Source organism: Nymphalis io, chromosome 10 (genome assembly GCF_905147045.1).
Source record: "Nymphalis io chromosome 10, ilAglIoxx1.1, whole genome shotgun sequence".
In the NCBI taxonomy this organism is placed as follows: Eukaryota; Metazoa; Arthropoda; class Insecta; order Lepidoptera; family Nymphalidae; genus Nymphalis; species Nymphalis io.
In genome coordinates this window covers 7,174,860-7,191,050 of record NC_065897.1, presented here as the reverse complement: position 1 = coordinate 7,191,050, position 16,191 = coordinate 7,174,860, and the positions used below count along the sequence as shown (strand labels likewise).

The following is a 16,191-nucleotide window of genomic DNA, read 5'->3' as shown; positions in this document are numbered from 1 at the left end:
GTTTTATATGAACTTTACAATATATAGAGAGAAAGAGAAGGATTTGCTACATAAAAATCAGAATTTAATAAATATTTATATTTAAGAAAATGATTTAATTACATTTAAGTTAAGTACTGACAGCAGCAATCAAATTTAAATAACAAAGTATTAAATGTTATATTAAAACATTTACCATAAAATATTTACTCTACAGATAATTTGACATTTATTATAATGATAAAATAGTATCACTAATCCAAATTTTTTAATGTTATTAATATTTAACAATTGGGTCATTTATGGATATCTTCAAAATAACAATTCAGTTAATACAAATGTTATTTATTTTAATTTAACATTTTTATTATGTAAGTTTGTTGTTACATATTTCATTCGTATGATTTTGTCTGGTTCAATTTTTTTTTGAGGTACATGTAACTAAAAGTACTTATAAAAAAAGGCCTGGCGTGGATTGCGATAACGATTAGAAAGCAACTATACTTAATACCTATGATAAGAAGTTATTGAAAAAGTACGACTTACCTGTCATATATTGAAGATAGGTATAGTTTTTACTGGTCCATAGTGATAATATTAGATAACCACTGCTTATGAGAGCAATTACAATTTTTACGTGAATAAATCAAGTGAAAAGCTGTTTGAGTTTACCAAAAGAGCACCCACGTTTGCTTAGTGTATCACAGAGTTACTGATTTAATACGAAAGACAACAAATATCATAGATAGATATTTTATTCGCACAGAATTTATATCAAAATAGACGGGAAATAAACTTCGATAAAAAATCGTTTTTAGCGACAGAAAATTAAGAAAATCGCTAAAGGTAAATGTCAGAAGTCATAAATACTAATTGCCAATTTTTGCGATACTGACAAGTGACAACCGCTAGAAAGTTAAATTGAAATACCTTTCTGTTATAATCTGCATTAATATAACTTAACAAAATTCGAAAACAATATCATGCAAAGATTAAAAAAAAAATATTTTTTTCTTTTTTTTGCATATATAATACCACTGATATTATGTAAATTAATTTAATTTTTCGTTACTGGTTATAAATTATTGTCACATGAAATATGCAATTATGAAAAATATGTGTTATTAAATAATATTTGAGGTAACAGACTGATACACACATAATATAATTTTATATGCATAATAAAAACTTTTATACATAATATTGAGTATATTATGTATAGACTAGCGACAGAAATCGAACCCGCAGTGAAAGGCAGGGTCACTGCCAACTGCGCCAACGGACCATTTAAACTTAAAAGTACAAATAAAATCATTTTAATGTTTTCATAGTTCAATATTTGATAGAAAATTCACAAAGCGTTAAACCTCTTGCAAGTGCTCCCTTCAGATGACGGGCATAGTTGACGGCTTAGCATTCTGGTAACGGCATGACAGTGAAATAAATCAAATATTTAGTAAATTAATACTTAAATATTTTATTATTTATTTAATAATCATTTTTGGTTTCGTGACCCAGTTAGTATACTGGTTCAATGTTGGCCGAATACATACCTAGGCCCTACGTGTAATTTAAAAGCGTTAGAGTTTTTATGCGTTTGTCATAGACTGCAATACTTGAACTACCTTTCAAAATAAAAAAAAAAATACTTTTGTCATTGTCATTGTCATTTGATTTTTTCTCTGAAGTTTGATTTTAACACTTATTCTTGTCCTATTTTTTAATTGGAATATTTGTAATTTTCTATTAAGACTACTTGAAATTACTAAAACATGGACACAGTTGTGAAGAGTATGTTAGATGAAGACCCCGAGGAAGAAAAAAGGGTAATGTATCTGCATATCTAATAACTTTACTCGTAGAAAGTAAAATATTACTTATGAACCATTTAGAGAAATGTGCAATAGATAATCCAGTCGATGAATGTTTACTTAAAATGTTGAACTTAACATCTACCTTTTTTACATTTTCATTGTATATAAGTTTCCTGGTATTAAGAGAAGAATAGTCAATAGCAATTGTTATTTGCAGAATTTAAATCTGTTGTGTAGATATATTTTTATATAAATACCTCATGCTGCATAGATATTTAAATACGAACATGTGTACATAATGAAAGTAGGATAAATGTGAACTTGCAGAAATGTGTTTACATTGGAAATAGAATATTGACAAGAGGATGAAATGACTGCCGATAGCTACTTGTTCTGTATAACAACTTTTTCATAAAATGGGAAAGAGATAACAATAGATTGGCACGGTGCGTCAAGCTTTACTAAGTGACCAAATACTGACTCTACGAGTCTTACTTGGTTTTATTTTAATAGATAAAATACTTGGTTAAGTTACAAGTACAGATTTGTACAGGTTTGAGGTACAAAAATACTATTAAATATGATTTCAATCTACTCATCTGATTTAGATGCAATATGATGATTCTGTTTCTATAATATTTATGAAAACACTATATCAAAAATCTGGACAACATGTAGTTATAATTCATTTTTAAAAAACAAAGATCTTTAAAGCTCTATCATCTGATAAGTCTTCTAGCTAAACTGATGTGACAATGACTTTATTTCCACAATGCCAGAATAAATATAAATGCTAGACATAAAACAGGATATTAGAAATGTTTAAAATTTTTTAGAAAACTTAATTCTTTTAAATTAAAAACAAAACATTACAAACAAAACGCTACTTACAAAAAAGAGGATCTTACAATTTAAGAAATTATTGTATAAAATTTTTTTATAAAAATCTAAAGCTGCATGTATTAATTTTATTTTCGATTTCTCATAATTTTTTTTTTTCAGGGTTTGAAAATATTTGGAAGAGATGTATCGAAAATTCCATGCTTCAGAGAGAGTTTCCTTTATGGCATAGCTACAGGAATTGGTGTGGGACTAGCTTCATTTTTGAAAACATCAAAACCTCTTATGTCACAACATATTGGTGTCGGCACATTTGCTATTAGTACATTAGTAACTTGGTCATATTGTAGATATCAATGGTCGAAGCAAAAATTTGATGCTCAATTAATGCAAGAAGCACTTAAAGATAAGATAAGATATGAAGGATCAGTTGTTGAAAAAGAATTAGAAAGCAAGGGTATTTTAAAGTCAGTCTAAACTTTACAAAGGATTTCACATAATAATATAGAAATAAAAATCTTAAATTGTAAATATATAAGAATATTAAAACTTCCAGTTATATTAAAAATCTTAAAAGAAAAATAATGAACAAGAATCCTTATATATAATTTATTTGAACTAGTAATTTTCAATAAATGGCTAAGGTGAATAATAATCATTAAGGATAAGTGTCTCTTTTATTAAATTATTGCAATAACTATCGCAAATCACAATGATCATTTACATGTAAATCTTATATGAACAGTGCTAGAAATATTTTATGTTTGGAATATATGATATTTTGTTTGATTAATTTGTGTAATTATAACTTATAATAAGTAGTAACTACCATGTAGACGTTTTATATATGTTATGTATTTATAGGATAGCATTATTATATAAAATCAAATCTTTTTGTAAACAATAAAGAAGTGCATTGCCAGGTTATGTTTGATTTACTCATATTGTTCTTTCACTTTGAATGATTTCATAGTTGTTATGGCTAACTTACCAAGAGTATGTAAGCTCTTGGTATAATATAATAAAATAAAATACATTTTTTTCAATCTACAAATATAAAGAAACTATCCTGTCTTGTGTCATTAAGGTGCAAAAAATACATCCCATAAATTAAATTTCCAAAGAAAAATAATGATTTTTTTAGGTGGAAATGTGGTCAAAATATTATTCAGTTTTCAAAATGAAAAGTTTTGCACTGTCAAATTTATTTTACTTACGTATAGGTAAATAGTCCGAAACAACAATGATACCTTCATTGTTGTCGCTTAATTAAATATTAAGCTTAAATAAATATTAAGCCTTAAATAGTATAAACAATTGAACTGGTGGTAGGGCTTTGTGCAAGCTCGTCTGGGTAGGTACCACCCACTCATCAGATATTCTACCGCAAAACAGCAATACTTGATGTTGTTGTGTTCCGGTTTGAAGGGTGAGTGAGCCAGTGTAATTACAGGCACAAGGGACATAAAATCTTAGTGCCCAAGGTTGGTGGCGCATTGGCTATAAGCGATGGTTGACATTTCTTACAATGCCAATGTCTAAGGGCGTTTGGTGACTACTAAAATACCATCAGGTGGCCCATATGCTCGTCCACCTTCCTATTCTATATAAAAAAAAAACTAACTACTCAATTTCTTATACCATGCAAAAAAAAGTATGTTCATTAAATGACAACCTAGCCGAGATGGCCCAGTGGTAAGATCGTGTGAATGTTAACCGATGATCGTCGGTCAAACCCGGGCAAGCACCACTGAATTTTCATGTGCTTAATTCATCTCGTGCCTAACGGTGAAGGAAAGCATCGTGAGGAAACCTGCATGTGTCTAATTTCACTGAAATTCTGCCACATGTGTATTTCATCAACCCGCATTGGAGCCGCGTGGTGGAATAATCTCCAAACCTCGTCAAAAATGGAGAGGAGGCCTAAACCCAGCAGATGAACATTCACAGGCTGTTATTGTACTGTAATTAAATGACAAAAACTATTTATTCCTTTATCAATGCAGGATTAATAATCAATATTGAGGTCCTTGATTATTAATCAATGAAAGACAATCAGTTTTTACATCATCTAATTTATTCGACTTTAATAAACATAAATATAGCTAAGCAGTATTGTTCGTGGGAACGCAAATCTTATTGATTTAAATATAATTTTATAGTAAACGTAATGATGTTTCGCAAAAAGAATAAAAGCACTATATTTTGCTGGTGCTACTTTCGTGCTTTGTTAATCTATTATTAAAACATAGTGATGCTATTATCTGTGTGTGCTCCCTTTTTTATGTAAGAGGGTGGCAAGCGGGCAGGAGGCTCAACTGATGGAGTGACTACCACCGCCCATGGACACCAACGCCGGTCTTGCAGGTGCGTTGCCGACCTTAAGTAATGAGTTCTTTTCTTGAAGATTTTAATGTAACATCGGTTCGGAAATGTCGCTGACGAAAGCTGGTTCCACAGACTCGAATGCGAGATAGGAAATGCAGAATAGACCTTTGTGTTTACTGTGGTTTATTTGACCTATGCGTATATCCTAGTTTTCTGGCTCGTGATGTTTACCCATCAGAATCTAGAACATATTTCCGCCGTTTACTAACCGCTTCGAAATTGAGCTCAACTCTAGTTTCGCTTCAGCCATGAACAAGTTATTACTAAACTTGGCGAACCACCGATAAAGTGTATTTATGTAGATTAAATTTAAGTTGTTTATATTAAAATAAGGTACTGTCTGTGTTCCGCAATTTTGGTACCTACTCTTGAAAAAGATGTTTTTATGTATGTAAAAAAGCTTATGCTTGATTGCAGTGATTATCACTTAAACAAAAATTTGTTATTATTGTTCGTGTTTTTATACAACATAAAATAGTAGAAACACTTATGTAATGCAGTTGAAAATCAAAAATCAGCCGAAGCAACGAGATAGGCCGGGATATCAAATAGACGAAAGCAAATTTTAAAAATCCAATATAAAAGGATACTAAACAAACAAAACAATTCATTCGATAAATACTTTATTTTGTTTTGTCACACTGGATGCTGGAAATAATAGAATAATATAATAATGTGCCTGTTCAATACAATTGAAATGAATAATAGAAAATGGCATTAAGAACTGGGCGTTGGAAAGTAAGATTAGAAGTTTGTGCAGATAATATTAAATCTGAGAAATCAATAGCACATGTCTGAGCACCACTATTCATACAGATTAATATAAAAATATATATATTCTTGCGAACTTAATCGGTGCAGCGGCACTACGAACACTCACATTGGTGTGTAGTCAAACATTTTTTTTGCTAAAGACAATTACAATAATAATTAACGGTACTTGTATATTTACGAACAGTATAATAATCTTAGCAAAACATAATAAACCCTTTCGAAGATTTGATAAAAGGTGTATGTTCTAAAGCAAACAATTAATTAATAAGTACGTACCTAAAAATAATAAATTTATAAACAGAAATACAACTGTATAATATGTTGTTTTGTTTGAAAGTGGAGGAATAAAATACGCATTTTTTATCACTAAAAGAAGTTCATTTAATACAAAATTAATTATCGTAGAAATAGTTGTCTATATGCCCAGCCATAATCTATAGTGTCTTATACGTCTCGAATTTGATAAAGGTTTCTGTTTATTGTTAGGTTTCACATTAGGTCAACAATCAAAGACACGAATGCAAATATTTGAATGGATGGAATGGAAAGAAATAAATAAATTAAAAATTTGTAATATACAAGTTTTTTTTTTATACATTCAATGTAGTATAAGTACCTTAGTTCAATACAACTTTAAATTACCACTATGCACGGTAACTTCAGTAAACAACGAGAATTTTCGATAAAAAGACCAAAATAAAAATAGTAGCAAGAATGTCAGTGTTTTGCCGTTGAATTGCAATTACAAATCTAGATTCGATTTATGAAAAATAAAGCAACTCATGTTTTATTGATATCTTAGGCATTCCATGGTTAGTGGTGCAATTCAGTCTGTATCACCTAATTATTTTACTATTTAACTTTTTTTCATTCTGATTTTATTCTGCAGTTCAGTCTGCATCACTTTATGGGATAATTATAGTATAGGCAAATAATAATGTAAGTTATTATTGAATACATGATATTTTATTCCATTGAAGTTTACGAATAGTAATTTAGAAAAAATATAGTCCCACTCACAGTAGTCAGTACGACGTAAGCCTTCGACATCTCAACACGTGCGAAGTGAACGCTCATTGCGTAGCAATGTCAACTGGTTATCTGAACACATATTTTCTGATAACAACATATTAAGAATAATAATTAATATGAAAAAAATAGAAGATTTTATACCTAGCCAAAGAGAAACGGAGTTAGTGTTTTTTGTCAACGGAAAAAAGGTGAGTTTATAATAAGGTGCAACCGGTGTGTTTTTCTAATACATATTTCTTAGCACAAATATAATATTTTAATCAAACTAGGGTAGAGCCTTTAAATTAAACATATTGTTTAAGAATAGATTACCAAGTACCTGTTTTATATGGTTAGATTTTTTTAATATTATTTTTGCTGTTAGGAGCAATACCTTAAAAATGCTATGTGTATTTGTTTTTCCATTAGTTAGGATTACTACTAGTTATTTTACCACTTTTTCATGGTGGATATTCTAATAGTGGATTCCAAAATTTGTGGAAATTACGCCGTTCTTAGCTCGTTCATTGCTGGAATGTAAGCCGCAATTAATTGCATCTCATAAGATAATATTATATTGTTATGTAACACTGACGTGTGAGTAACTATATTTTTTATCGATTTGATAGCATCCTGCAGAAACCTCTGTTCAGATGTCTCTGAACCCAAAGTTTGCCTGAAGAGATTGTTGTTTTAGAATAAGACTGCCTTATGTTGCTTTATTTTAATGTCCTTGTTATTTCTTTTTGTTTCCTGTTTTGGTGTAAAGTATATTTATATTGTAGGTATTGTATGTGGCAATGCACAACATACAAATATAAGTAAATAATATTAATTATCTTTTAAGTTTTATACCTAATTATTTTACTTTTTTACTTTTTTTTATTCAGTTTAAGTATTTCATTTTAATAAAATAAGCTATGTAAGTTTGTCTATTTTAGAAGATATATAATTCGCTTCGAGATCGGGTGTTAGATTTCCGTTATGTTATTGTTTTTTTACTATACATATGTCATTTTTTTTTTTAATTTATAATAGTATTAACTACACTTTATTATTTTAACATCGAGGTAGGTCCTCGAATAAGTGCTATTTTTTATTTTCTTTATACGAATAGGTTAAAAGTAGTTCGAATATTATATTTTATTACTGTAGTTATCAAACGTCATACTAGATGCCTCTCAAAATAATTAGACGGATTATGTTAAATGAAAAAGCGATTTGATTTTAGGTAGCTCTTATGATGATTTGGTGTTGACGTACAATTAAGGTAGTTCTTAAAGTAGCCGAAGAATTTGTAGCAATACGTCGATATGCAAATAGAAATTTGAAACAATGAATAGCTCTTAAAAGAATAAATTAATTATCGAAGCCCGGGCTTTCTACCTGTTGTACAAACACGCTAAATAATAGCTCAACGGCAGCTATTATTTCAACCTCAATATATTATAGTTTTTTTTTATATTTCAGTTATAGCCACGTTTGGAATTTATATTTGGTTTAGTTTGTTATTTTATATATTTGCCGGAAGGGCAAATGACTCTACTCCACCTGATGGTAAGTGGTAGTAGAGTCCAAACGCGACGACGGCCAGTACAGACGGGAAAAACGTTCTGCACTAGCCGCCTTCGCCTTGCCGGCCCGCAAGATGCCTCTTCACGCCTCGTTTGAAGGAACCCGGGTTGTAAGAGGAGGGGAACACGTGAGCTGGTAAGGAATTCCATTTTTTGGAAGTGCGACAAAGAAAGGAGTTGCCAAATTTCTTTGTTCGCGATGGAATTGATGTCACAGTTAGGCGGTGACATCGAGAACCAGCTCGCGTGGACTTAAGAAGGAAGGGGGAAGCAGGAATTAGAGAGAATAATTCCTCAGAGCACTCGCCGTGATACAGTCGATAGAAAGCGCTCAGTGCTGCTATCTCACGACGCAATTGTAAAGGTTCAAGGGTGTTTGTGACCTTTACGTCGCCAATAATGCGTACGGCACGTCGCTGTAACCGGTCCAAGGCCTCCATTAGGTACTTAGCAGAGCCATCCCAAAGGTGCGAGCAATATTCCACGCAAGACCGCACCTGTGTTTTGTACAGCAGGCACAGTTGTTGTGGCGTGAAAAAACGCCGCACCTTGTTCAGAACTCCGAGTTTCCGTGAAGCTGTTTTTATAACAGCCTCGATGTAATCCCTTGGACTAAGGTCGCAGCGAACGTCAATCCCCAGCATGGCGATTTTGCTTTGTATCACCAGCGGAGTACCACAGAGGGAGGGAAGAGGGTTAGTTGGGTTCGGGGCTTAATATAAATTGTATAGAGTCGAGCGCTTTTTTAACGAAAAACCACAAAATCTTGAATAGATCCTCTAAAAAATCCTCCTAAATAAATGTACGGTAAAACGAGTATTTTTAGAATCAGTCGCGCATCGTCGATAGTGGGGAATTAAGCGCGGGAGTAAGACGCAAAACAGATTTTTACGCGCCTATCAAAATCACTTTTAATGTGGACGCTCGCATTTGTTATTTTTTTTTACATTTTTACAACTTATATTTTTCTTGTATTCTGATTGGTTAATTTTTACTTCACTTTTTGTATATATACTCGTACCGTTTTTCAATAAATCATTCCACCATAATCCACCAGTTCTACCGTTCTCAAGAAGTTTTATTTTACTGCTACAACGTCTATTTCCTAAAAACTCTAGAGCGTTCGTCCATTCCCTTTATACTTTATTACATGATAATACAAGAAAACTCGATAAATATTTACAAGAAATATACAAATTTTGACATGGTCGTCTATGTTCGACTTCGGGGCCCGGACTGCAGTGCACGAGAGTTGAGGCACATTGGGGCGTATTTATTCTGACAGATATAAATACTAAATCACAGACAGACAGAGGTCTTAACAAATACTCATAAAATGATCGTCTATCGCAGTTAGCGTTAGTGAAAAAATAATATGCTGTATGTATCTTTGTTACGGATAAAAATATTGGACAACTAAGAAAGGGATAATTTTTTTTAATGTAGTATCATAATATTGTAAAAATGTTGCGTTGTTAGCACAAAAATAAATTGAAAATAAATATTAACGTATATTCCGATTTCAGATCTGTAATTTAATTGAATATAGTTTAGCGTTCAGTCATTAATTGAACCAATTACAATCATGTTTCGACAAAGTAATTTAATTTTTTTAAATTTTTTTATAGAATAGGAAGGTGGACGAGCATATGGGCCACCTGATGGTAAGTGGTCACCAACGCCCATAGACATTGGCATTGTAAGAAATGTTAATCATCGCTTACATCACCATTGCGCCGCCTACCTTGGGAACTAACGTGTTATGTCCCTTGTGCCTGTAATCACACTGGCTCACTCACCTTTTAAACCGGAACACAACAATACCAAGTATTGCTGTTTGGCGGTAGAATATCTGAAATAAATAGAATAACGACGGTGTTATCTAGTATTTTATTACAGTCACTGGTATATTTAAGATAGTCACTGTGACATCTAGTATCACGATGTACCTAGTTTGTCCAATTCTACACTGTACTTTGAAGTTACCGACTTACAGTGTATTCGAAGCAACGCTACTGACTTGCCTGCGCTTCCTCATATTATTCTCTTCCCTTGGTGCCTCGGTCCGGGCTGGTCCGCGTCCGTCCGTAAAATTACGCTTCCACACGTGTATAGGAAGACTCCTTAACTTTTAAACTTCGGTAAAACAGACAGATAAAAAGGTGCTCGTAGTGTCATGAATTAAAATGCTTTATAAATAAAACTTCATAAATATATTACAGGTCATTGAATCCTGTCCGAATCCAGAATGGACCTTACTTTGGTATTTACGCAAGAAACTTCAACTAACTGGCACGAAGTATGGCTGCGGGGAAGGAGGTTGTGGCGCTTGCACTGTCATGATTTCGCAATACTTGGAACAGGAGAAACGTGTGAAGTATCCTTTTTAAAATAACTATATGGGTCCATTTGTAGGCATAAACTTTAGATAATTAGTTAAAATGTATATAGTTATACAAGTAATTTTGAATATAAAAGACGTCGTACATTGCTGTGACAATTCGGTAGATCCTGTTGTAAGGTTGTAAGTCGATATCGGCTCTGTTGAATAGTGAAATGCCTATACGAAGCTGGTATGTCGCTACGTTCGGTATCATAGTTTGGTATAGGTAAGCAGAGATTTTTATTGCCACACCTGGGCAAGCATAACTAAACTTTTGTATGCTTAACTTGTGTTTATAATTAATCTCGTGCGTAGTGGTGAAGAAAAACATCGTGAATAAACCCGAATGTCCACCACATTAAAAACGGTCACGTGTGTCCACTGCGGGTGATGCGGATCCGGGTTGCATTGGAGCAGCGTGGACCTTAGCCCAGCGGTGGGACATTTAATATAATGCTCTTGAACGTGAGTGATATGATATAGTTTATTTTTTTCTTAAATTTCCAGAAGATTAAAAATAATTTTCTTATTAAGTATAGTCATATGGCGGTTAACGCGTGCTTAACACCACTTTGCGCAATACATGGATTGGCTATAACAACTGTAGAAGGAATCGGTAACGTACAAGATAAGTTACATCCAGTTCAAGAAAGAATAGCTAAAGCACATGGGTCTCAATGTGGATTTTGCACACCGGGAATTGTCATGTCTATGTATACTTTGCTGAGAAATAAAAGCAAAATAATATACGATGATATAGAAACGTCTTTACAAGGAAACCTGTGCAGGTGTACAGGATATAGACCTATAATAGAGGGATTCAAAACATTTGCAGAGATAGCTGACGGTACAAAAGAAAACGAAAAAATAAAACTATGCGCTATGGGTAAAGATTGTTGCAAGTTCAATCAAAGTAGTAAAGATGTTCTGTTTAATAAGTCCGAATTTCAGCCTTATTGTCCGACGCAGGAACCAATTTTCCCGCCTGAATTAATTTTGAACAATCTTTACGGAAATTCCTTTCTTTTCTACAAAGGCATAAATGTTATATGGATTCGCCCACAATATCTTAAAGATATTCTTATTTTAAAAAAAGAATATCCGTGTAGCAAAATCGTAGTAGGTAACACAGAAATAGGTGTAGAAGTAAAGTTTAAAAATAAATCTTATCCAATATTGATTTCCCCTAAATTAATTAAGGAAATGAATAACATACTTATAAAAGATTCATGTATTGAGATAGGAGCAGCAGTTTCATTAAACGACGTAGACGACTTCCTACGTAATAAAATTCAAGAATGTAAAGAAAAAGTGAACGTTTTGAATGCCATTAGAGATATACTTCACTGGTTTGCAGGCAGTCAAATTCGTAATGTTGCGTCTATCGGAGGAAACATTGTAACAGCTAGTCCTATATCAGATTTAAATCCAATATTTATGGCTTGTTCTGCTCATATTATTATTTCTAGTTTTGACAGAGGAGTTAGAAAGTTAGTAATCGACCAAGATTTCTTTCAAGGATATAGAAAAGTAGCATTAGAAGAAGACGAAATAGTTCTAGCAGTTGAAATTCCTTTTACGGAGGACATGCAATTTTTTAAAGCATATAAGCAGGCCAGACGAAGAGAGGATGATATATCAATAGTTACCGCTGCATTTAATGTTAAACTTGATGATCAGAAACATTTTGTAAAAGAAGCTAAATTATGTTTCGGAGGAATGGGTCCAATAACTGTTTGTGCATTTAAAACATCGGATAAATTAAAAAATCTGCCTTGGGATAGAGATATGATCAATATTGTTTTTAAATCACTTAACGATGAGTTACTGTTAACCACTTCGGCACCAGGAGGAATGCCTGAATATCGCAAATCACTTTGCCTTAGTTTATTTTTTAGGTTCTATATTTACGTATTGAATGAATTGAAATGTAGTGAATTCCAAATTAATAATAAGGATTCATGTGGATCTTCTGAACTACCACGTACACAACCAAAAAGTTCTCAATGTTTTGAAATAAAAGTTGACCATAAAACCAACTATAATCTGGTCGGAAAACCTATACCTCACGTGTCGTCCATGAAACAGGCCACTGGTGAAGCAATTTATTGCGATGATATTGTGAGTGTGGAAGGTGAATTGTTTTTATGCTTAGTACTCAGCACAGAATCACATGCAAAAATTATATCTATTGACTCTACTGAAGCTTTACTAGAACCCGATGTTGTTGCTTTTCTTTCTGCATCAGATTTATTAAAAGACAATAATAAAATGGGTCCTATATTAAAAGACGAAGAAATATTTGTCGAAAAAGTTGTCACTAGTCGCTCTTGTGTGATTGGTGCTGTAGTTGCAAAATCTGAGTACGCAGCTAGAAGAGCTAAAAAATTGATTAAAATTACTTATGAGAAATTAGAGCCTGTGATAATTTCTATAGAAGAAGCTATTCTTCAAGGTTCATTTTATGATGGATGTCCACGTAAGTTAGAAAAAGGAAATATAAAAGAAGCTTTTTTACAATCAAATCATATAGTAGAAGGGTATATTAGAAGTGGAGCGCAAGAACATTTTTATCTCGAAACAATATCGGCATGTGCTATGAGAAAAGAAGATGAATTGGAAATTATATGTACATCGCAAAATCCAGCAGAAATAGGAGTAAGTATTCATATAATTTAAATACATTTAGTGAAATGTATAAACATTTAATAATTAAAATTATTTTTAGCATACGGCAGCTAAAGCACTCGGTATACCAAATCATAAAGTCGTAGTTAAAGTTAAAAGAATAGGAGGAGGTTTTGGTGGGAAAGAAACAAGAGCAGCTGTGTTAGCAATACCCGTTGCCGTCGCTGCATACATTTTAAAAAAACCAGTAAGAGCGGTTTTAGACAGAGATGAAGATATGCAACTTACTGGTTATAGACACCCATGCCTAATTAAATATAAGGTTGCATTTGATGATGATGGTAAAATCGCTGCTGTAATTTACGACATATATGCTAATGCTGGAAATTACATGGACATTTCAAGTTCGGTAAGTTTCCTTGAGATAATTAATAATTGTATTACGTACCGGTAAAACAAAAACAAGTATCAATGTTTCTGTTTCAGATGTTAGAAAGAGCAATTACACATGTAGACAACTGTTATTATATACCAAGCATACAAGTAAATGGATATCTTTGTAAAACAAATATGCCATCAAATACAGCTTTTAGAGGATTCGGTGCACCAAAAGCTATGTTAGCCGCAGAGGACATGATAAGAAAAATAGCAGATATTCTTGGGAAGAAATATGAGGATATTGTTGACATAAATATTTACAAAGAAGGACATTTAACCCATTTTAATCAAAAGCTTACTTATTGCACGTTATCTCGATGTTGGGAAGAATGTATAGAACTTTCTGATTATTGGCATAGACAACAGCTAGTAGAAGATTTTAACAGGTAAAGTAATATTCTTAAATATATGTCAAATGTAATCTGTATAAAATAACTTTAGTTAATGTATTTTACCCACTTTAGATCAAACAGGTGGAAGAAAAAGGGTATTACAATGATTCCAACAAAATATGGTATTTCATTTCAAGCTGATATATTAATGCAGGGTGGAGCATTACTATTAGTATACAACGATGGTTCAGTTCTCTTATCAATAGGTGGAATAGAAATGGGTCAAGGACTTTTTACTAAAATGATTCAAGTGGCATCGCAAGTTTTGCAAGTAGATATATCGAAAATTCATATAAGTGAAATGGCAACGGATAAAGTTCCAAACAGTCAACCCACAGCAGCAAGCATGAGCTCAGATTTATATGGAAGGGCTGTAATAGACGCTTGTAACACTATAAAAAACAGATTAGAACCGTACAAAAGTAATAATCCGAATGGAAAATGGGAGGAATGGGTTTCCGCTGCATATGTAGACAGAGTATGTTTGTCAGCCACTGGTTTCTATGCAGCACGAAAAATTAGTTATAATCGAGAAACAAATTCTGGAGAACTGTATGAATATTTTACCTACGGTGTAGCGTGTTCTGAAGTTATTATCGATTGCCTAACTGGTGATCATCAAGTTTTTAGAACGGACATTGTAATGGACGTTGGAGAAAGTTTAAATCCCGCTATTGATGTTGGTCAAATTGAAGGCGCATTCGTTCAAGGATATGGATTTTATGTGATGGAAGAAATGTTATTTGCGCCAAGCGGCGAAGTACTTTCAAAGGGTCCTGGTGCTTATAAAATACCAGGATTTTCTGATATACCCAAAGAATTCAATGTATCTCTTCTCAAAGGAGCTCCTAATCCACGAGCAGTATATTCGTCGAAGGTAACTGACTAAAATCAGTTCGTTAATTTTAAGACAATTATAAAAAAATACATCAATTTCATTAAACTATAACTTGGCTTTACACTTTATACATGTTTCAATTCTAACTTAATTCAGTAATTATTTTATTATCTTTGAGACTATAACCTATATTTTTTATTTTATTTATCAGGCAATTGGTGAACCTCCCCTTTTTTTGGCTGCGTCAGTTTACTTCGCGATTAAAGAAGCTATTAAATCCGCTAGATCGGATGCTGGATTTGATAAGGAATTTGTACTAGATGTGCCAGCAACATGTGCCCGAATTAGAATGGCATGTGAGGATCATATTACTGAGCAGGTACTTTTATAACTACTATCTATGTTTATACACAATTGCAAATGAATGTTTGTAGTGTGTGGTATGTGTTCCTAAAACGTTCATCCTAATGAGCTGAAACTTTTGGTTACACTTTCTGCAAGGTTTCTAGCATATTACTATCAACGTTAAATAGGTAGCAATTCGAGTAGTCTACATAAAAATAGAAAAGTCACTTTAAAGTTTTTCCTTCCAATGGTTTAATAAGTTGTCTAACCACGTGATTTGTAGTTAAAAATAGGCTCTTGCTTGTTGGTAGGGCTTTGTTCAAGCCTACATCTCATATTATATCGCGAAGCAGCCATACTTAGTATTGTTGTGTTCCAGTTTGAAGGGCGAGTGAGCCTAGAGTGAGTGTAACTACAGAGACAACAGACAATAATATTTTAGTTCCTAAGATTGGCGCATTGACGATGTAAGAAATGATTAATATTTTTTACATACCCAATATCAATGGTCCGTGGTGACCACTTAGGTTGTGTGTTTATCAGTCAGCCTATCTATTTTAAAGTAAAAATGTCGAACTACACTACTAAAATTATATTAACATATTCAAATATTTTTTATATTTTTGTTTTGTTATTGCAGGTAAAACCAACAATAACGAAGAAAGGAAAGCCGTGGAACGTTATACCCTAAAAGTTAGTATCTAGTAATTATATCACTAATGTTATATAAAAATTATGATTGCAAAATTTATACAACATTTTATTTTTATTAAAAACATTAACCAAA

At 32.5% G+C, this 16,191-nt stretch overlaps 3 protein-coding genes across 3 annotated transcripts in view; 2 read left to right on the top strand and 1 right to left on the bottom strand.

The window, feature by feature from the left end:
• LOC126771043 (protein numb) overlaps positions 1-840 on the bottom strand; it is a 29,810-nt gene extending 28,970 nt beyond the window's left edge. The window contains exon 1 of the mRNA XM_050490714.1: positions 526-840. The gene's annotated coding sequence lies outside the window, so the exon portion shown is untranslated. The remainder of the gene's footprint in view (positions 1-525) is intronic.
• An 803-nt stretch (positions 841-1,643) lies between these two features.
• LOC126771049 (cytochrome c oxidase assembly protein COX20, mitochondrial) lies at positions 1,644-3,555 on the top strand. The gene is made up of 2 exons (XM_050490723.1): positions 1,644-1,805; positions 2,796-3,555. Exons 1-2 carry the CDS (start codon positions 1,752-1,754, stop codon positions 3,108-3,110), a joined length of 369 nt encoding a protein of 122 aa, XP_050346680.1. The 5' UTR covers positions 1,644-1,751; the 3' UTR covers positions 3,111-3,555.
• A 3,247-nt stretch (positions 3,556-6,802) lies between these two features.
• On the top strand, positions 6,803-16,191 carry LOC126771036 (xanthine dehydrogenase-like). The gene is made up of 8 exons (XM_050490690.1): positions 6,803-7,015; positions 10,603-10,757; positions 11,303-13,421; positions 13,492-13,800; positions 13,878-14,215; positions 14,294-15,098; positions 15,271-15,438; positions 16,045-16,191. The coding sequence occupies exons 1-8, from the start codon at positions 6,944-6,946 to the stop codon at positions 16,093-16,095; spliced, it is 4,017 nt and encodes a 1,338-aa protein (XP_050346647.1). The 5' UTR covers positions 6,803-6,943; the 3' UTR covers positions 16,096-16,191.